This window comes from Xenopus tropicalis, chromosome 4 (assembly GCF_000004195.4).
Source record: "Xenopus tropicalis strain Nigerian chromosome 4, UCB_Xtro_10.0, whole genome shotgun sequence".
NCBI classification, from domain to species: domain Eukaryota; kingdom Metazoa; phylum Chordata; class Amphibia; order Anura; family Pipidae; genus Xenopus; species Xenopus tropicalis.
The window spans coordinates 103,226,936-103,250,545 of record NC_030680.2 but is presented as its reverse complement, the minus strand read 5'-3'; the positions used below and the strand labels follow the sequence as shown (position 1 = coordinate 103,250,545).

Sequence of the window (23,610 nt, the reverse complement as noted above, 5' to 3'; positions counted from 1 at the left end):
GATATTTGCAATCTTCAGAAATTTTCTTTCCAATCCGAATTTTTCCCATTAGGGATTCAAACCCTTGTTTTGATAAATCTGCCCCTTAATGTTAACTAGCCTCATGCATATATCATTGTTAATGGTAAACAACTGTATAATGTACAATAATTAAAAAAAAAAAAAATGTAATAATTTAGGCACCAATTAATACAGGCGATCCCAAGCATTCATGATAATAGGTTCTTGCTTATTACTAAATATGCCCTAACTAACACAAGGTCCAGATAAAACAAGATGTTTTAATAGTATATTGATGTACTGTTTATGTTAATGATACTGGTGTATATGAAATGGTCACAAATGAGGATTAAACCCAGATGGTTATATATAAAAGTAATGGTGTGAAGGTTAGTGTTTATTATTTATTGGTTAGCTAATTTAAAACATCTAATATTAACAGTAAAAAATTATGCAATTCTTCATTTTACTTTCTTAGTCAAGTTGAGCTGTACCATTTTTCCTTAGGTGAAATAGGCAGTCTTTAGAATGTGAGATTTATAGCATATTGCAAAACAATTAAAGGCACCTCGTTGTTGACTCACTTTTATAGCTTATTGAATGAGAATACAAAACATACAAATTCTGCAATATCTTTATGTGGTCATGCCTTTTGAAGAAAAGATGGTGTGAATGGTTGTAAGATAACATAAAGTTAGTACATGGGAGGAGTTAAGTAAAGGGTTGCCTGAATCACTACATGAAGCACAGAGGACAACAAGGCCTGGATGCAAGTGCTTCATAAACACAAGGGATGCAATTTTTCACTTTGCATTTTTATGTTTTTCAAATGTTATGTCTTTTCTGAAAGTGGTTGGTGTGAACAATAAGTTAGTGTTCTGGTAATTATGTAGGCTGCATCAAATGGTGAAATTGGATCTAGCCTACTGTATTTTATCCTACAGTATTCATGTAAACACCTATCTATCTATCTATCTATCTATCTATCTATCTATCTATCTATTGACCAGAAATCCGTTCTCCAAAAAGCTCAGAATTATAAGAAGGCTTTTTTCCCCCATAGACTCTATTTTAAGCAAATAATTGTAATTTTTAAAAATCATTCCTTTACCACATACTTTACCATACCTGAGTTAATAGCCATAGAATCCCCCTCTATTTATTTAAGATGGCAGCTGCCATTTTAGTATGGCCTGACTTCACTTCCAGGCAGCCGTTTGCAGACATGGAACAGCTTTCAGCTCAGATTACACAGTAGAGATGGAAGGGGGAAGAGCAGAGAGGTGAGAAGGAGAGAGCAGAAGGGAGGGAGAGAGAGGAGCAAACTGAAAAGACTTGTGCCATGCCCTGATGGATTTTTCTGAGAGAAGGAAGTCTGACATAGAAGATCGTGTGTACAGAAAAGAAGAAAAGAAATATGGTGTTTCTTTTCGCTGAGGACTCAGAGCAGCAGTTCTGTGTTTATGGCTGTATTTACATAGACCTTTCTGACCTTTTCTTAGTTTTTACCTTTCCTTCTCCTTTAAGGTATGGAGATCCAATAATTCTACTCTGTCTTAAACTAGCAGTACGTTTTTAAGTGAGAAATAATGTTATTCTGTGAATTTTTTTACTGACTTTTAGAACTTGTTATTTCTAAAACTTACATGCCTTTTCAGCATACCAGAACTATTTACAACAATGCTCAGTATTTTGAATGCTAGAACAAAAAAAAAAGTTATGCCTTATTTTAGTCTTAAGGATGTACTTTGTTATTCTTGACATTTCAGTTTTCTTTTTCTTCCAAAAGAAAATATGCTTGGTACCTTTTCAGAACTGCTTGGCTAAGTCAATAGCCCTTTGGTCTTGTATGGGACCTTCTTTCCACATTTTTCCGATTTAGTTTATTTAGATATCACTAGGGCTGGACTTAAAGTCAACAGCAAGGGTTGCATCATTTAATCAGTCCAAGATCAGAAGCTTTTCACTTATCCTACTGGTTATTCATATAAGCATGAAGCTCCAGGCTGAATGGTTTTACAAAAGGGCACAGAACCCTTATCTGTAGGGGATAGTGCAGTCGTAAAAGCCATTTAGCTCTTAGGGCTCTGGTACACGGGGAGATTAGTCGCCCGCGGCAAAACTCCCTGCTCGCGGGCGACTAATCTCCCCGAGTTGCCTTCCCCTGCCTTCCCCTGCCATCCCATCGGCGACGCGGCGGGGTGATTTCGGGAAATCGCCGAAAAAGACTCGCGAGTCGCGGGCGACTAATCTCCCCGTGTGCCAGAGCCCTTACTGGTGCTGCTTTTACACAAGGAGGTCACATTTTTTCCATGATTAAATTTTTTTCCCCTTGATCACTAGCATGTTCAGGAAAAAAATGAAATGGCAAACGAAAATTGCATTGCAATGTAAAATCTTGACTGTTTTGCTTTGCTTCACTGTAGACTTTAATGCAATTAAATCGTATCAAAATCAAATAATGCTTCCAAACTGTTCATATAACAACTGCACAGGCAATAATTCCCTGTAATTTCCCACCTCCTCTACCTTATATGCAGCACAAATAGGACAGGGGAGCTATTACTGCTGATATAAACCTGTCCTAAAGATAAACCTAAAATATTATTTGCACAAAATGTAGTCTTTATCATGTACATGTGCAAAAAGACAAATAACACATTCACTGTCACACCTTTATTCACAGGAGGACAGCAGCTGAAGGTAAAAGCTATGTCATAAGTAGCAATTTACATGGTGACATTTTAAAGGGAGTTTGTTTATGAGGATATAAATTACAAAAAACTACAGTAACATAAATGGCTTTTGTGTATTATAAATGTAATTACAGCACTGCATATTAGCACTGACGCATAATATATAAATTATTTATAATCCTGCAGTGAGTTACTATATTAATGCAACAAATGCTTCCATTTCAGATGGAAAATGTCCTTATTTAACACTGTTTCTTTGGACTTTATATCAGTAATTCATTTTAACTACCAAAGAATATAGAAGAAATGAATACATTTGTATATGCGCTATAACTCTTCAATCCATTATCATATTAATAAAAGAATTATGTTGCAATAAAAGAATGAGAAATATATCCACCAACGTGGCACTACTGTTTTAGAACGTTCCAAGATTCTTAATTTATTATTCCTTTTTTTCCTACAGAAAAGCTGTTTAAAGCATACAAATTAAAATCAGCTGTCATTTTCTGTATGGATATGGCTTGTATTTAACTGGACATTTGCAATGCATGAAAAAGCAAATATTTTATATGCAATGTTGAACTCTTATTTAAATTCAAAGTGCATTCATGTAAAGACAAGCCTTTCCATGAAAATGAGCGAAAATCTTAGAATGAACAGAAATATGGGCAAATTGTTTTGCATGACTACATTGTAACTGGAAGAATTCCTCAGATGAAGCTATTAGGAAATCATATTTAATTGAATTAACAAAATCATGCAAATGAGATTTATGATAATGTTCTGAGTTATGTTGAATATCATTTGGATTTTACCCATCATAGTCATTTTTGTAGATTGTTAGAAGAGGCAGTTTCTGACATGGTGGCTGAGTCTAATATACAATGGACCCCAACATCTCCTACTCTTTACAACATTCTCCTTTACTTTTAACTTTTCTCTTGGAACATCTTGGTCAGACTGCTAATACTTTGTGTTATCCAGAGCCTGGGGGAAAGGTTGAGACATTGTCCTTAGAATATATAGAAAGAATGTGTGATAAATGCATATGCCATACATAAGAAAGGTCACCATTAGTCTTGAAGAAGATATTCTCCATGAGACACTGAGAGATCTCTTTAGGGGAGCCAGTAGAAACAGACCAGAGTTTGAGAAGAGAACACTGGAAAAGCTGCAGCTAGTAAGAGAGGCAGAAGAATGCTTTGTTGCAACAAGCGTGTTGATGTGTAAGTAGTTACAGTGTGTATATCATCACTGTGTGTGTGTGTGCGTAAGGAGTAAGTTAATGTTGGGTTACAGACCTTAAATCATTGTTCCCTGACCAGTGGCTTGTCAGTAACATGTTGCTCTACCTTGGATGTTGCTCCCAGTGGCCTCAAAGTAGATGCTCATTTTTGAATTTATGGTTAGGGCGCAAGTTTTGGTTGCATTAAAATCAAGTATAGTGCTAAACCAAGCCTTCTGTAGCCTGTCAGTCCGCATAGGGGCTATTAAGTAGCCAATTAAAGCTCTTATTTCTACCCCCAGGAACCTTTATCATGCTTGTTGCTCCTCAACACTTTTTCCATTTAATTGTGGCTCACAGGTATAAAGGGTTGGGGATCCCTGCCCTAAATTAATGTAAAGGAATGACGTTTTGTAAGCCTACTCCTTTAAGACTGTAGCAAAGACTGAGACTGTTTGCAGTACCTTTGAGTATTTGTTCTTTAACATTTAAAGAACACATAAAGCCCATATTTGCCTACAACGTATATAAGTTGGACACATTTCCTTCACCCAAATGGCATCATTTGTATTGCATATCCCCCCTCTGTTTGCCAGCACCATCACATTTTCCTAAAATAAATAGCTTTCATCTGGCAGTCATTTTTCCTCATATATCAAGAGTGACATTTACATCTGCAAACAGCACGTGTGCACTGCAAAGTACATGCAATAAAAAAATGCAGTCTTACATCTTGCTTGGACTGAGCACTATATTGGTTAAGCTGAGCTCAGGAGAGGAGGTTAGGAGAGAAAATAGGAGCAGAAAGCTAGCGCAGTGTTTTCATGGAAACCAGTAATGCCATCTCTTAATTGGCTGCTAGACTGGAGGGCTGTTTAGTAATCTGAGCTGGTAAGAACTCAGCATGCCCAGTAGCCAATAGCCAAAGTAAATTCCTGAGGGAGAAGGTCAAGTGTGTTAGAGGAGGAGTAAGAATGATTAATGGGAAGCTGTAGCCTTACTATTAACCTGTGAACAAAGAGAGTGGCAGGTATTTAAAGGTTTCTGAGTGGCTGATCACTGATTATATGTTTGTGTGGGGGGTTTACATGTCCTTTAAAAGGAGCAGTGCACACCTGGCTCTTGAACACTTTGCACGTCTTATCTCACACTTTCACAGTTGATGATATATTTTTTTACAAAAAAATCGCAAAATACAGATCATTACGAAAAAAACGCATTCGGACGATTTTCGGCCGTTCGTGGATTAGTAAATGTGCCCCTAGGCCTAGGGGCTGATTTACTAATCCACGAATCCGAATCCCGTATTTTTTTGCGATTTTTTAGTTGCCGTCGCAACTTTTTCGTGAATTGTCGCGACTTTTTCGTAGCCATTACGAATTGCGTGAACTGTCGGGACTTTTTCGTAGCCATTACGACTTGCGCGAATTGTCGCGACTTTTTCGTATGGAGCACTAGTAAATGGCGGGCAAACCTTTCCGATTTTTTCGCGGCAATTTACGAAAAAGTCTCGACGGCGACGGAAAAACTCGCAAAATACCGATCATTGCGAGAAAAACGCATTCGGACGCTTTCAATCCGTTCATGGATTAGTAAATCGGCCCCCTAGTGTTACTGAACCCATAACGATAGTAAGGTCTATATAGCAAGTGCTGAAGTTATCGGAAACTACAACTGTTCCCAAAGGTTATGCATACAGTTGACATTGTCTTCTTGTCAAATACTGTGATAATGGAATGTAGTTCATTAATGACTGGTGCTATTACTTGTCACCTACTTCAAGGGCAGTTTTATGTATGTGTGTATGTATTGTGACATGCTGAATGCCTGTACACGCAATTTTGGGGAAATTAGCATTGGTAGGTAGGCAGGCAGGCATGCAGAGGATCTGGAGCATAGAGACAGGGGCACCAAGTCTTCAGGCAAAACTCAGGTTTATTAAGGGCCCATTCTTCCCAACAGAAACATAAAGACAATAGTTCATACACAGTTCAGGGTTTTGAGATGTCCCTTCTTCAGGGTTCTCACCTTCCAGGGTTATTTTCCACGCTCTGGAACACTCAGGCTTCACACTAAGCCTTGCTGAGCCCTCTCAGCACTCATCGGTTCGGTCAGCACTCCCTCTGCTTCCTGGCAGTGGCAGGTGGCACCCCCAGCTCCTCTGGGAGTTCCTAACACAGGCAGCCCTCCTGCTCTGTGCCCTGCTCTGAGAGTGACCTTCACTCAGTCAGCATTCAATTCCAACTCTCTGTAAATCACACAACCCCTTTTATTGGCTGCTCACCTGCAGCCTAATCAGGCAGCTCCCTACAGCTGGCCAAATCAAACCTTAAATGAGATTTACTCCAAAACAGCATTACCTGCTGTAAAACCAGGTATTTTACCTTGAATACTGGTGGAAATACACCAAATAACGCTCTTTCCCATTGCATCTCTCACAGTATGTATGTATGTATGTATGTAGGGTTGTTTATTATCTAACTATTGTGTGAGGGCAGCTGGTGCTAAGAGGGAGTTAAGTACATACCAGGTAGTCAAACCTTCTATAGGGGCACACAATTGACTTTAAACTTACTGGCAAATAGATTGTTGCAAGTCCAGGTACTATATTTTATAGCACCCGGGCAAACATTTTCACAGGTTGGTGTTATAAATTGAGATTAATATTTTTTCTCCATACATCTCACACAGTTTTGGGTAAAGAAAATCAAGGGCATATTCAACCCCTTGTGACTGGTAAAAAATGAAGTTTCTAAGCATTGGGACAAGTGAAGATGTTCCATACACCCCTAATATGTCACTAATCTGTCATTTTCATTAACAAGGTGATTGTGTGGGAATCCTAAAGACTTTTGTCTTTTATAAAGACTTTTCTTTATTACCGGTACACTAACCGCACCTAACTGCTAAGGGATGTGGCACATACTGGCATTTTTTAAGTTGATTAAGATGCATCTGCCACCACCACTTCCACCTCCTTTTAGTTTGAATTGAAAAGAGATTTTGGAATTGGTGCTTTTAAGCCTGTAAACTTTCACCCAAGAGTTCCAAATGGAATATAACTTTAGGGTTTGTTTGTTGATAATGAAGGAATAAATAACACTGTACAACCCAGTTACATGCTCATTCCAAACAAATGATGGTCATTTTTCTAGAAAGCATGACTAAAAAAAAACAAAAAAACACCTTTGTGATTTATTTGAAAAATATGCATTTAAGTCTCCTTAGAACACAATAGACAAAGTAGGTCTTTGTTTAGACATACAATGCATGTTTGAACACAGCCGAGCTGAAAACAAAGCAAAAAATGGATGTATACTTTAAATGTTAAATGCACAGCACAGGAATAATATGCCAGGTCTTAGCAATAACCCTTTTTGTTATAGCTGGTAACTATAATATGTTTTGATGTGTGTAAAAGGGCATTACAATGCATTAGGTAAAAAGGGAACATCACTATTCTGGAAATATACTCTAACAAATTGTATTTCTATTTTGGTAACCATTATCCAAATTAGTCATTAAGCTGTTCATTAATGGTAGATATTAGCATGCAATCACAACACAGGGAAGTTCCTTTTCATTATGTCTTTTAACATTGACAAAGTAAACCTAGAGCCAATTCAGTTTTGCCACAAAGACCTATTTTGGTAAATATTAGCCTGAAATAATAGGGGAGTTTACAACAAGTAGTAATATACATAGATTAAAATATATTTGAAATTATTATGAGGTTTTGCCTTAAAATAAAGAGAACTTGATTCATTCCACAATGTATTATAGCATGCAATGCATTTTGCAGCAAAAAAAAGCACAGAGGATAAAGATCTGACCGTATGCCAACTGCAATGTTTAAGGCAAGCTGGCACATCTGATTTCATAGATAACTATCAACATAACTGCTGATTCTGCAGAGAATCTATAAATGCATCTGATTTTTTTTCTTTTGCTGCAGTATGAGGATAGCCAAGAGATAAAATACGCATAGGTTCCTTACATCTAGCATGCAGATACCCAGAAGTAGACATCTATAACTGCTGTTTGAGTTTAACTCCTAGTATATAAATCAACACGTAAAAGTAACTCAGTATCGAACAAACAAGCAAATTAGTGGTATCTCATACACAACATTTATTCATTACAAAAATGAAATGCATCCAAATTGTGCATACCATACCAAGCAACATACAGGTAAGCAGACCACCTCATATGTATGCAAATAAACCCAAGGAATTCTGGGAACCAATTCCAAAGATCTCCAAGAAAATCCCATTTACATGGGTTTATCCTGTAGGCTAAAGCTCACTCACTGGGTTTTTAAAGCAGAAACCAGGATAATGGCTGATCAGATTCCCAACTACAGACCGGTTTCACCCTTCTTGGTGCTCATCAGTGTAGTGCAGGGTTTTCTGATCAGCTCAGGTAGGAGGCAAAACCAGTCTGTAGTTGGGAATCTGATCAGCTATTATCCTGGTTTCTGCTTTAAAAACCCAGTGGGTGAGCTTTAGCCTATACGAAAATCCCATGTAAATGGGATTTTCTTGGAGCTCATTGGGATGTATTTGATTGAATTTTTGTAACCAATAAATGTTTTGTATTCGATACTACTAACTTGGTTATTTGTTCAATATTGTTTATTCGGGGCCTATTCTGGTAGTAAACTGCATGAAACAGATGGCTTATTTTCACTCTTTAAAACTGTTAAATTAAATTGTTTTTAAATGTGCCACAGGCTGGATCTGTACTGTTTAACTCAAATGACCCTAGACAAAGTTATCAGACTACACAGTCATCTGTATCTGTAGGTAGAGATGTAGCGAACTGTTCGCCGGAGAACTAATTCGCACGAAAATCGGGTGTTCGCAAGTTCGCAAGTTCGCAAACTTTTAGTGAAGTTCGCAATTTTGGGTTCGCCTTAGCTGGAGCCAAATTTTGACCTCTCACCCCAGAGCCAGCAGATACATGGCAGCCAATTAGGCAGCTCTCCCTCCTGGACCACCCCCGGACCACTCCCTTCCATATATAAACCGAAGCCCAGCAGCCATTTTACATTCTGCCTGTGTGTGCTTGATGCGTTAGCATAGGGAGAGAGCTGTGCAGGGGTTTGAGGGAGAGTTTAGGTAGCTTTGCTGACTAGCAATCTACTTTCTACTGCTCTGTATTAGCACATAGGGAGAGAGCTGTGCAGGGGTTTGAGGGACAGTTTAGGTAGCTTTGCTGACTAGTAATATACTTTCTACTGCTCTGTATGTAGCTGCTGGGGACAGCTGTCCTGCTGATCATCTGCTGTAACCCAATAGTCCTTGTAAGGACTGCTTTTATTTTCTGATTACTGTTACTCTTCTTTTGATTGTGTACTGCAGCTCCATCTGTGTGTGTTGGAGACAGGTGTGCTGCTCATAGTAGTGCACTAAGCACCAACCACACATTCACATAATTTTTTTTTATTTGTGTTTTTTTACTTTGCGACTGTAATTTATAGAGCCCAGTGCTATTAGTCTAGCTGTGGGGACTGGTGTGCTGCTCCTAGTAGTTCACCCCCAGCACCAACCAGAGATCACTTTTTTTTTATTATTAATTTTTTTTTTTTATTTAAGTTACTGTTCTTTAATGTGTCCAGTGCTGTTTGCTGTTATTCATAGTAGTGCACCAAACACGTTACACATAGTAGTGACATTGCATTGCAATAAAATCACCTGAGCGATGTTTTTCCACCAGCAATAATATATTCCGTATCCCCTACTGCGGCGTTTTGTCTTTGCGTGTGAACCGGCTGTAACCTTTACACGACTTGATTGGCATGTAGACGCCGGATGTTTTAAAGCAGTTTATTACACAAGTTTAGAAATGTAGTATGATTTCTGCCCTTTACAGCACAAAACGCAACGCTGTGTCAACAACGTATTTTTCAGAGAAATTTTTGCCCTTGATCCCCCTCCTGCATGCCACTGTCCAGGTCGTGGCACCCTTTAAACAACTTTAAAATCAGTTTTCTGGCCAGAAATGGCTTTTCTAGGTTTTAAAGTTCGCCTTCTCATTGAAGTCTATGGGGTTCGCAATGTTCGCAAAAGTTCGCACTTTTTGGTGGAAGTTCGCGAACGGGTTCGCGAACTTTTTTTGTGAGGTTCGCTACATCTCTATCTGTAGGCCCCTCAATGTAGAGGTGATATCATTTGGTACCATATCATACCTGGCAATTGTGATTTGGGATTAATAATAACAGTAATAACAATGTGAACTTTATATAGTGCCTCTAGAGGTCATTTATTGAGTGCAGGGCTACAGTATGATTTGCTCTAGGTAAAATAGCTTTTGGTACATTTCCTGAAATTTCAGCAACTTTATTCAGATCTGTATTTGCCATGTATTTTATATGTAATTTGCAAGAAGTAGGTCATATATATTGCCTAAATAACCATAGGGTTGATTCAGTAAAGTGCGATAAGCGTTATCGCATGGTTTTTTGCGTTAAAATTGACACAAAAAAAACACCGCGTGATTCTCTAAAGTATTACCGCATACATTAAGTCGCATATCGTGTGCGTAAAATAGCGTGCAGCCGAATGCGTTAATTCTCACGCAGAAATAATACTAATGCATGATTCACAAACACTTAGACACGCTAAATATCGCATTAGTCTATGCGAAAATTAACACTTACTTGGGGCAGGCGGTAATTATAGAAAAGTACAGTTCATGAGCTTTTGGCAACTCAATAAGGACTTTGCAGTGTGATTTATTCAAGTCTGTGTTGGCCCTAGAGTGATGCAGCCTCCAGTTTGCAGCGAAATGGTCATTTTCAAAAAAAGTAGTTTTACGAACGTAATGCTGTGTATGGCTAATATGGCGTGTGCGCAATAAGTAGCGCCTGTGCGTTAATAAGCGCGTGCAACAAGTAGCGCGATGCATTAATTAGCGCGTGTTGCGTCAAATGCCGCACGAAAATAGTCTTCGCGACTTAAATAACGCAAACAGCATCGCGTCTAAATTAACGCAAATATCCTTTTAGTGAATCGTGCGTTAAGACACGAAAAATAAGACACGATAACATTTTTAGCGCATGGTATAAATAGCGCTCGTTTTATCGCACTTTAGTGAATCAACCCTCATGTCTGTTCAAAACTTTTTTGGATCTTTTGTCTTAAATGGGGCAACAAACATATTCACTAAACATATTCACTATACTCTATATTCTACTGTACAGCGCTGCATAAATAAGTAACGCTTTATAAATAAAGATATACATACATACATACATACATACATACAGAACTCTGTTTTGATTCAAGTATCTATTTTTTCCCCAGCCAATGTTATCAAAGTTAACAACAATAATACCCATTGTTGTTACTGAGTTTTACAGACTATTTGTTTTGTATTTGTTCTAATTTAGAAAGTATATTGTGCTGGATTGTTTTAAATGTTTAGATAATTGCAAATAAAATGATATATTTAAATTGTTTTAGCAAGAAAGCATGCTATTCATTGAACCCCTTTGCTTGTATATTCTAATCAACATTGTAATTACAGTTTTCTAAATAATTTATAAGTCAGGGCGATGTACAAATCTTTTCTTGCAGATGTTTTTCAGCAGGAGAACAAAAAACCAACTGCTTTCTGTGTGAGCCTACTGTGCCGTAGCATTCAAAGCTGCAAATGTGTTTTTTATTTTCCTCCGACCCAGCCTCTGTTCAGTAAACCTCTACCCCAAGCATACATATACACATATCCAGAAGCTTTTGATAGTATACCTCTCTGTAGAAAGTCCCCAATGCATCAGTGGTACAAGTGATAGTTGGTGCCTGTTTATTAGACCTTAAGCCATTGTATTATAAAAGTAGTATATCTACTGTGTAATGTTGGCTCTCGAGTCCTACAAAGCTCTGCGTGGGTGTCTCCACTGCCACAAAGCAGTTGGCAGCATTTTTGGAAAAATTATACTACAACTTTTGCAAGGTAAAAGTGGATTATATTTAAATTTATATGAAATCTTTTTCTTTTTTTGGTGTTTTTGGCACTTTTAAAAAGGTTAGTTAGTAACCAATGAGGGACTTTGTAATCTGGGAGAAGTTTACATGCTAACATCTGCTTGTTTTATGATGTAGATTAATAAGTATTTTTGGACAACCAAGTGATATCCAAAATTGAGTCTGCGCTATCGCTTGGTCTCTGGCCCAGCAATGGATCATGTTAGGGGCCACTACAGACCCATCATAAAAGCTGCATGAGCAGCCCATGCAACATAACATGATTTCTTAACCAGCTTGATCATCATCTGGCTGACCACAGACCATATATCTGGTCAGAAATGTTACTTCCTTCTTACCAAGCCATTTCAGGGCTTCAGTGGTCAACTTTACTAGGAGACGAATGCAGGGAGAGAAGCTGAGAAGAGCAAATGTGGATACCTGAAAAGTTGTATTGCTGTCAACATTTTTTAAGCGCTTCATGTAAAACAAAGAACCTTGCAAATATTAGCTTGAAAGCTGTAAATGTGAATTTGACCAGCATTATCTTAATATTGCTAAATGATGAGAAAATTTAAATATCTTAAATAGTGATAAAATGACATCAGTATCTCTTTGTTCTGAGTGAATAAAATATGACAGCTGATGTCCTCCCACATAACCTGACTCTCTGAGATGTACCTTTATGAAAGCTTTAATATTCATTATCATTATTTATATTCACACAGGAAAAGAGGCATTATTTACCACAACGTATTTGAATATTACTGGGAACCTTTAAGAAACAAAAGCAAAGTGCTATAAACCTACGTATGTAGTGTTAAAAAAAAACCAATTTTAAATTGAAAGATAAGATGGAATTAATTGTGTAATTTAAAACAATCCCCTGCTGTTTAATAGTCACGTTAAACATTGCACAATTCTAATGAAGATAATTTATGTTTAGATTACAACTTTCTTTGTACAAATTGTGTTGGAGGCAGAATTGCTGTTGACAAGGGCAGTGTCAAGCCTCATGGGAAAGATACCCCACAGAACCTACCCCTTCACTTTACCTTATGTCTGCCCCCCTTTGGAACCCACTCCCCCAATACACAAGTAATGACATCCAGGTTTGGGATAGCTAAGGTCACAGCTTTAATTACAGATCAAGATACAGATACATTAAAATGAATGTATTAATTTTAATTAAGGAATGCTTGCCAAAAACCACTGCTATACACTTTCCTGGGCTACCTGGCATACCGGCCACCCAATCACTAGGGGTCATATGGGAAAGTGAGAACCAGGTAACCAATTGTCACCCCTCCTTGCAGGACCCATGCCCATCAAGAGCCTGTATCACTACTTGTTGGGTACTTAGCCATGACAATCCATGGCTATAGGACCTCAGGGCAAATTCCATCACCTACTCTGACTAAATCAAAGCCCACTGGTAATTACCCTGCTTTCATCCACAGGTAGGTGGGCGGGACACTGCTGCAGATCAGGGCAAGATGGCGCTGTCCTTCACTTCCTGTTGCAGTTAGATCTTTAGCCCACCCTCCCCAACCTCTGACACCGCTTCCCACCCCCTTCCTGGTCCTGTCACTGTCCTCCTCCTTGCACTCTGTGATCCCATCCGGCACCACAAAGTATTCTACCTGAACAGAGTCACATGAGTCCCTTCATAAAAATAGACTATTTAGATTTACAAATATGCAGCTACCAAGAAGAGTTGAGCCAAGCATATGTTCTGACCATTGCACTTTAATATTAAAATCAGTGTATGTATAAGCACAGTTTATGTACTTAGGTGTGAAAAGCCAAAGGAATTTGGCATTCGCGTTTCTGCTGATAATAAACCATGGGGATATTTCCCTGTATTATCTATCATAACCTTCAACAGCCGATTCCACTGTGGAGTGACAGCAAGCTTTGTACTGTTGCCCCCTACTAATGCCAAAAACTCATTTTCCACTTATCTCTGAAATATATTTATTTATTTATGGTTTGCCACCTTAAATGTAAAATAAATGAGCCAGTTACAAATGTGAAAGCCTGAAATTTTCAGCTCCAGTCATTGGCGTTTAATCCAGCACTGCTTCCCTGTGAATGCAGCAAAACTGACTGACTGGAAGGACTTGGGTCTCTGGGTGCAATGTGTGAGCAAAGTTCAATAGAAATGGTCCTGTTTTAGAATAGAGAACAAATATCATTCTGAATTGGGGTTACTCTCTATATCTCTGTGGTCATGTATACAACATCTACATAGAATTTAATTCCTTTTTAGCCTTCCTCTTTAAGTCATTGAGTAAAGCATGGCTACAAGATAGGACAGAATATGTATGTTCTCTTAGGCAGAATTGCATAGATATGTTCCATAAAAAAGGAAAAGGCAAAACACAACAGCATAAAAGTGAACGTGGTAAAAATAGTTATTATGCACTGATGGCATACTCATGGGAAGGTTTGTCCCCAAAAATGCTTTGCCCTTTGCTAAGGTGCTACTTTAACGCTGCAAATAAATTACATTACTCTCTGCGATTCGGCTTAATTGTGGGAAATACCTTCTTTCACATTTTCCCACTATAAAACCGAATAGCTGCAAGGAAATTACTTTACTTGTGGCGATTCAGCTTCTAAGTGGGAAAACATGTTAACGAAGGGCAAGGCATTTTCAGGGAGATTTGTCATTTGTAGTAGCTAATTTGGAAAGTGGGCAACAAATATATTTTACATTATATTGCAGAGGCTCTTTATTTCTTAACACATGTAGAATGTTCAGTGAGTCTACTGCTCTTAGTGTTGCTTGGGAGGTCTGCCCCAAAGTTTGTTCACTATTATTTCTATAACTGGAGCAAAGGAATGGGAAGCAAGACCAGTCACTTATAAAGTGGGGCTCATAGGAGAACTCTGGTTTTTAGAGGGACAGGCTTGATTTTGAAATTACATGTGATTATTAAGTGCAAATATCTTTCACAACACCGGTCCTAAAGGTACTAAACAATAAGCAACAAAAGGCAAACCTAGACAGTAGGTAATGCGTGCTCCGTCCTACATACTGAAAAACATATGAAGGTGACCATGATATATTTTTATGTCTCTTCTAGAGGGATCTTGAACCCAACACATCTGAAAACCTCTACTTGAGAGGTTATAACTACATGGGGAGGTTTATAATGAAGACATAGCTCAGTGGCCATTGAATACATGACAGTTAATATAGAAGAGATAGCAAATATTTTAATTGAAACATTCACACACGCACACATGCAAACACACATATTTATTTATTTTTCTCCAGTTTAGGGTGATGACATAATAGGAGAAACAGAGAATCAGCTTTTAGGCTATAAAAATGGTGTTGGATAGTAGGGCTTGTAGGGGAGGGGGAGCACAAAGGAGGAAGTGTTTGGTATTGCAGGGCTTAGGAACGAGAGCTGAACTCTATGTGACGCTGATGCTTGGCATACATCTTGCTAACTAACATCACATCTATTTAGGCATGAGATATCAGCGATACGAAGCAAGGAACCTACTGCTTTCGATCATGTCTTACTGCAAACAGCAGCATGAAGGAGTCATCTAATATTCAGAGCATCAACAGAAAATGCAATATTACATTTCTTAAAGGAAACTACCCAGATTATTTGCTTAATCCCTGGGCATGAGCAATTCATCTGAAATAATTAGGGCAGCAGTATTTTTTATGCCTTACTGTATACAGGGGAGGATCTGATTCTTTCTGCTGGGATTTTTTTTCTTATAAAGAGACAGCCTCACATAAAACATAGTGGGAAGGAGATGCTGTCTTTGCGTTGGAGCAGGCTCACCGATTAAATCCCCTCTCTCTAAACAGCATGTTGCAACAACAGAATCTGTTATTTTCACCACCTGTGAAGCAGCTGAAATAATGTAAATGCCAGTTGGAGGTTACAATGGCTCAGTGAAATATCTGAACGGGAAGGGGAATCAAGAGACTGGAGCTCTTGGGAAAAAAAACATCACTGAAAGCAATTTACTATGTGTGGGCATCTGCTTTAGATCTGTTTGTAGAACCCGACAACCATATTTATTAAGTAGATGATCTTATTTAGCAACAGCTTCTTTCTTGCTACAGGGAAGAAGGAAAAATCTCTCAGCCTTGCCACTATTTCTATTTCCCCAGGAAGAAGCTTTTGGATTCAGCACTGAATGCAGGGACAGCGGCTGAGCTCCAGTTGTGCCTTTGATGTGTGGATTGTTCGTAAATGAGTTTTCAGTTCTCTCTGACGATCATGCTTTATTTCCAGATGGTGATAATGGCAGGGACTGTAATGCTGGCTTATTACTTCGAGTATACGGACACGTTCACTGTGAATGTCCAGGGTTTTTTCTGCTACGATAGTTCATACACCAAGCCCTATCCAGGACCGGATGAGAGCAGTGACATTCCGCCTGTCCTCCTCCTCTCCCTGGTCACAGGGGTCCCAGTACTTGTGGTAAGGCTTCTCATATCCATACCTTCTCATATGTGTTTATTGTATATGAATTTTGTCACTGAATATGATGGCGTGTTGGGGAAAGTCAGAGCTACCCTAACAAGCTTACTCAAGATTGAAATGAAGGTATTGACATCTAAGTCTCACTTATACTTTAGATACCCGTGTTATTTTATGTATTCATTAACATAGAGAGCTAATGTGTGTCTTTACCATTTCCATAAGTGTGTTAGCTGCTGAATATTTCAATATACTCCACGTTGTCTGATTTAAGGGCACATCAGTCATTTCCATAATGTTATCTTGCAGCATTGCTCTTGTTTGTGCATATTATAGGGCTTTTCTCTGCATTTCTTCCTCCCCCCCTTCCCATTTGCCTGCACTTTCTAATATCTGCCCCCTATCTGGAGTCCCCGAGTTCTTATTATGTCTTCTTTGTGCAGACCAGATCTGCAGCTCTCTGCTGTGTCTCTAGTTTATTTAAGGGTCATGAAAAAGATTCAGTGCCTCTAGGGTACAGACAATAGTGTCTTCAATACAATTACTCAGCTCTTGTCTAGTTTCATTACAGAGTCTATATACAATGACAGCACAATAATAAATTGCTTTCTTGTATAAAAAGTGCTTTATTATTACAGCAGGGGGGAACATTCTAGCTACCTATGAATATGGAACACTCTTTGCAATAAGTTTATTTCACTTGGTTTATACTTTTAAAGTTAGATTACATTATAGAACCCAGCATGGAGCTTATATAGAAATCAAACCGTGAATCCTGGTAACTTTACTGAATACCGAAATGATTTCTTTTCCTAGCTTCCAGTTGGTATCAGTCTGTTAACTATTTGGCTTTTAAAGAGGCCAGTAAAGCTTGTAGCGCTCATTAGTGTTCTCTGCGCTAGTGATTTGGCCCACCCTGGCCCTGATCCTCTGCTGAAAAGTTAAGCGCAGGGGGGATGGGGGCCGGTGACGTTTCAGCCGGTTTACGGCAGCAGGGAGGGCTTGGAGGGCCCTGTACAGGTATGCTTGCATATGACTGCCCTACTATAAAACAAACGAAAAAAAAATAGAATTATGATTACTGGCTGTGCCTTTTTGTGCCTGTATAGATTAAAGAAACTGATTCATCACATGAAATTTCATTACTTTGTGTTATACACAGACTGTGCCATATTTCTGCATTTGCCAAAACTTCACACATTGTTATAGCTGTTATTTTCATAAGCATGCATCTTTTTTTTATAAACTGCATTTAGAAATTCAGAAAAGGTTTAAATATGTATTTATGTGAAAAATGTATTGTCTGGAGCAGTGGTGTACCTAAGCCGGCCCCCAGCAACATTTTTTGCCTTCCCACCCCCAGCGGTAATCATGGGTAAACGCTGAAGCTAAAAAAATGGTGGGGACGCAAAAAAGTTAGGGGTGACCTGCAATTTTACTTGCATCACAATTCACCCACAGGCCCCCTACAGTTCTAGCCCCCCCCCCCCATGGTCACAGGGTCTGCTTTCTCTGTAGTTACTCAACAGTACTTCTTCCTTGTTTATTTTTTTCAGTATTGCACCACAAGCTACAGTTTAAATGTGCAGATTGTCACACTTAGGGGGCCATGAATCAGATTCAGATTTTTTTAGCATTAAAAGTCGCAGAAAAAAGTAATGTCTTTTTGAGATTTACTATACAGGTATAGGACCCGTTATCCATAATGCTCGGGACAAGGTTATTCCGGATAAGGGGTCTTTCCATAAATTGGATCTCCATACCTTAAGTCTACTAAAAAATTAATAAATTAATAAATTAAAAATTATTTATATCTTAGTTGGGATCAATTACAAGGTACTGTTTTATTATTACAGAGAAAAAGGAAATCCGTTTAAAAATTCTGAATTATTTGATTAAAATGGAGTCTATGGGAGACAGGCTTTCCATAATTCGTAGCTTTCTGGACAGCGGGTTTCCAGATAGGGGATCCCATACCTGTACTACAAAACAGCTAAAAAACCGAATCTGACAATTGGCTAGCTAAAACTTGCTGAGATCATGTAGAAGTCAATGGCAGATGTCCTTTTCCTATGATCCTTCTTTGCTTCGAAACTTTCGAGATTTTCAGAATTTTGATGCTGTTTTTTTGTGCGACAATATATTTAGAGTTTGGCGACTTTTCCACAACTTTTTCCCCCACAGACTTTTTCGGTTCAGACTTTTTAGTTAATGTCAGACATTCGTGGAAATTAGTTTATTCAAGTTTTCAAAAAGAAAAAAATGAGGAAGTTTCAGTAAATCTGCCCCTAAGTGTTTTTACTCATAATTATAAAATGATATGCTCTGTAAAAATGCCTCTGCAAAATATAAGAACTTTACCACGCATGTATTTCTAAATTACTAATGATTTGTTCGACTCTCCCACAAACCTTTTCACTAATCTTGTTTTCCTTTAACCAAAACAATATTACGGTATTTCAGTCGGATGTTGTCATGCACATTGCTGCGTGTAATAACACCACGTGCAACCTTTTCTAGCTGTGTACAAATAAGCACTGTAGGTTTATATCTGTAATGAATTGCAACCAAATGCCAACAGTGCATATGGGGAACTGAACTAAGAGCCTCCTTAAATAGTGGTTTATCTGAAATTCTATAATAACACCACGTAATATGTTTCATAATGATGCAAATCAAAATTTTCATCAACAAGCTTATTATATTACCTTTTCTATAGTAATCCTTATTTGGCACTTTTTACACCACTTGTGACTTTATAATAAAGCGGGACAAAAACACAACATATGACATAGTACTTTATCTTAAAGGGTGCAAGTATCATTTTATTATGGAGTGTTGTTGGGGTGGAGTCTTGGGCAGAAGACAAATCAATAGAAATGTCTTCTTTGTTCATTTGACTAGGAATCACCTAAAAGTGTTCTGTACACTTTCATGATAGGTGTGAATAGAAAGCTCTGGGTGCTTTTAGGTGGTTCCCATTAAAATGATAGAGATTCAGGACAGTGGGAAGACAAAACTTTCAAAATTTCTCCTTGTGTCATTGCCCAAACATAACAGATGGAGCTAGTCAACCCTCATATATTAAAAACAGGTTTAACTACATCTGTGAAACACACACAGGCTGATTTATGAACTACTAAACTTGGTAACCCTGAAGTAATCATGCATCCTAATACTGACCAATGGGTATCTCATGTGGGATGAATCAATTTGGGCAATTATTTTCTGCACTAGATTGGTTTACTCCAGAGTAGGAAATAAACCATGAAACTGTGAAAAGCCCCCTAAAGCTTATCATCACTGCTCGGTAAAATTTTACAATAATTTAAAAATCTTACTCTTGGCAGTTATAAATAAAACTCATGGAGGCAGATTTATCAGTATTTGTGTAGGTTTAGAGGTTTTTTTTCTACCACAATTAAACTCACAAATGAGAAAAGCACAATGTTTCTATTAAAAACCATGACAAAAAAACCCCAACAACATGTTTAAAAATAGAGATAACCCCAGTTTGTGATTTTGCATTACTTAAATAGCACAAATAGCTCCCCCAAAAAATTACACACAAACACATACAAAAAACTTAAATTACCTTGAAGTAAAAGGACCATAAGAATATTGCCTTAGTGAGCTCCCATTGACTTCGACATGACCTCCATAGCTTTTAGATAGTGTATTTTTATATTTGCATGTAAGAAATGCCCAAAAATTCTTTCATTCATGTTTTAGTGCAAAAAAACATTAATTGTGAAAAAAACAAAGGTTAGTAAATAGGCCCCATAGATTGCAAAATTAGTCTCAGATATTATAGGTTGCCAAGATCATTAGAATTCTCCTTACACACTTTGATCATCCAAATGATTGACTTTATGTTCAAGTTGAAAGGCCACTCACTAAACATTCCTGTAAAATGCTTTTGGTTTACAGAGGGGCTTATTTACTAACTGTTTACCATCTATTTGCTTTTATTTACTTAATTGCAGGTAATGTACCTATAGCAACTAAATAGAGCTTTACATTCATTTTCTAACCTAATTAAAAATGAAATGCTGTTTTGCTCTCCCCATGGGAGAATTAGGTCATTAATCAAACTATAGGGCTCATTTACATAAGCAATTTTTGTGCCTGATGTTAATAGGTGCTGTGTATTTGCGCCACAAATATTGGGTGCAGATGTCACTTGCACGCCAAACACCAGAAATAGATTCATCTCTTTATGAATGAACTCTTCTTTATCTCAAATCCTAACACTAGAAGAAAGTGGCCTTTGTTATATAGAGGTAATTATCTCTGTTGCAGTGGGTGAAAGGGGACATAGTTATAGTAAATACAATGTTCCATTAGAGCTTTAGAATAGGAAAAAAATTAATGAAAACATGTATTACATCTTGCATACCAAATACTGTAGTGTCTGTACCAATGATTTAGTTAGAGCTGAATATAATATTTCAGATGTATAACTAATGATTCATCTTTTCTTCCTAATTTTTCTGAGATGACTTTTGTGAAACTGCATTCGTTCTTGAGTTGTACTTCCCACATTGCCCTAAGGCTGCCTTCTTCGGTAATTTTGAGGCACCTTTCCTCACCTTCCTTCTGAAAAAGAAGTACAAGTCTATAAATGGAAAAGGTCATGGATCAACTGTTAGTGGCAGATCTATCAAAATTTAAGTCTAGAGCCCAATGCATAACAACTCACCCACATTCTATTTATTCCTATGGGATTTATATATACACTTATATATATATAAACCCCATAGAAATTACTAGAACCTGGGTAAGTTTTTTATATATTAAGCTCTAAACTCACATTTTAATAAAGCTACACCTTAAAGTAGTCAGGGAGTTCTACATATGGAAATATATAGGAAGGTATTTCTAGTATAAATAAATTTGAAGCAACTGGACTTGTTTAGTAATCATTGAAGACGTTTCACTACTCATCCGAGCAGCTTCTTCAGTTCAACTGACTGGTATGGGAAACAAGAGCAACTAAGCCCAACAGGAACACCAAAAGGAATAACCGTCCTGAGGCAGAGAGAAGGCGCAATATAGTCATCCCATATGTAGCAGGAGTGTCGGAGAAACTCAGGAGAATTTTCAACAAACACCACATCCCTGTGTTTTTCAAACCTAGCAACACACTGAGACTGAAAACTTGTACACCCAAAGGATCCAACACCAAAGGAAAAACAAAGCAATGTTGTATACGCAGTCCAGTGTAGCGAGGAGTGCACCGACCTTTACATTGGTGAGACAAAGCAACTGCTCTCCAAGCGAATGGCTCAGCATAGGAGGGCGAACACTACAGGCCAGGACTCTGCTGTCTTTCTACACCTAAAAGACAAGGGACACTCCTTTGAAAATAGCAATGTCCAAATTTTGGACAAAGAAGACCGCTGGTTTGAAAGAGGTGTAAAAGAGGCCATTCATGTCAAAGTGGAGAAACCATCCCTTAACAGAGGCGGGGGACTTCGACACCATCTGTCTGCTACATACAATGCTGTTCTAACATCTGTACCCCGGCAGTTTCAGAACTCTTCACACATCCATTCATGCAACTCTAACAAGTAACACCTGTTTGAAGAGTTGCATGATACTTTGGTAATCCTTTCAAAGTAACTCCACAGCATTCACACCTCTGTGAGTTTCAGATGTCACCTTTTTGAAGAGTTACATAGTGCCATTGTGATTGGATTAGTGTAAGAGTATATATGCTGAGGACTTCCCATACCAGTCAGTTGAACTGAAGAAGCTGCTCGGATGAGTAGTGAAACGTCTTCAATGATTACTAAACAAGTCCAGTTGCTTCAAATTTATTTATACTAGATATACCATGACCTGGATGAATGAAAATCTTCATAGACATAGGAAGGTATTGGTCACTCTTTAATGTAAAGTGCATGGCTGAGTTGCAAAGCCCCTGAGCTTTCAGCATAGGGTGCAAAGATATCTATAAACAACTAGTGATGAGTGAATGTTTTCACCAGGCATGGATTTACAGCAAAATCTGCATTTCGCCATTGGAAAATTTTTTTGAGAGAAAATTCACCGCAACAAAAATTTGCAAAGTTGTGGGTGCATCAAAAAAAGAAGCGCCCCGTCAAAAAATGACAGGCATGTCAAAAATAGCCAAGCGGTATCTGTGTTTCCCAAATTTTGGGCTGTTTTGTGAAATTTTTGCCAAAGCGAACAGATTCGCTCATCACTATACAAAACCAAAGCAATGCAAAATGAAGTACTTTTTGGACTAAAGTTGTTCCTGAAAACTCATTTAATGTCCTTATCTGGCACCAATCTTTTCTGAACAAGTCTCAGGGTCCATTTATAATTAGGTAAGGCATATATTATTAACCCTTTCCCTAGTCTTTTGTCATTGTGGTAGTTACCATGTCCTTTGATGCATCTCTTGTGATGACCCTCTAGTACAGTGCTGTCCAACTGGCGGCCCGCGGGCCGCATGCGGCCCGCGACCCCCCTCTGTGTGGCCCCCCACCTGTCTGGCTGCTTTGATGGTTTACTCTTGTGTAAGCTTTAAATGGTATCAGAACTGTGATTAACTGCCCCCCCCCCCTGCATGGTTCTCACCTCAGATTCAGGCTGTAATCAGGCTGTATTGTTTAAATATGTAATCCCCTGTACTGTTCACACCTTTTAATCTCTGCATTGTTCACCCCCTGCAGTGTTCACACCTCAGGCTCAGGCTGTTATCACCCCCATTGTTCCCCTGTTCACACCTCTGGAGCAGTAGAAACCCACAAATAATCCCTGCATACCACAAAAAGAACATATACTGAGGTGGTACTGCAATTAAAAAGTTTTTTAATATATAGTTATTGTGCAGACTGTAGGAGCAGTGCCAGCATTGTGTGACTGTAGGCTGCCTGTGTGTTCCATACAGGCAGCATAGGGCAAGCAGAGTATGGCACACACAGGCAGGGTAGGGAAGGCAGAGTATGGCACACACAGGCAGTGTAGGGCAGGCAGAGTATGGCACACACAGGCCAAGTTTGGCACAAACCAGCCAAGAATGGCACACACAGTGAAAGTATGGCACACGCAGGCAGGGTAGGGAAGGCAGAGTATGGCACACACAGGCAGAGTAGGGCAAGCAGAGTATGGCATACACAGGCCAAGTTTGGCACAAACGAGCCAAGAATGGCACAGACAGTGAAAGTATGGCACACACAGGCAGGGTAGGGAAGGCAGAGTATGGCACACACAGGCAGGGTATGGCAGGCAGAGTATGGCAC

General features: G+C 38.5%; 1 protein-coding gene across 1 annotated transcript in view; it reads left to right on the top strand.

The window, feature by feature from the left end:
• Positions 1–15,326: 15,326 nt before the first annotated feature.
• plppr5 (phospholipid phosphatase related 5) overlaps positions 15,327–23,610 on the top strand; it is a 105,361-nt gene continuing 97,077 nt past the window's right edge. Inside the window, exon 1 of the mRNA XM_002933800.4 lies at positions 15,327–16,354. Within this exon, the coding sequence (XP_002933846.2) occupies positions 16,124–16,354 (231 nt within the window). The 5' untranslated portion in view covers positions 15,327–16,123. The remainder of the gene's footprint in view (positions 16,355–23,610) is intronic.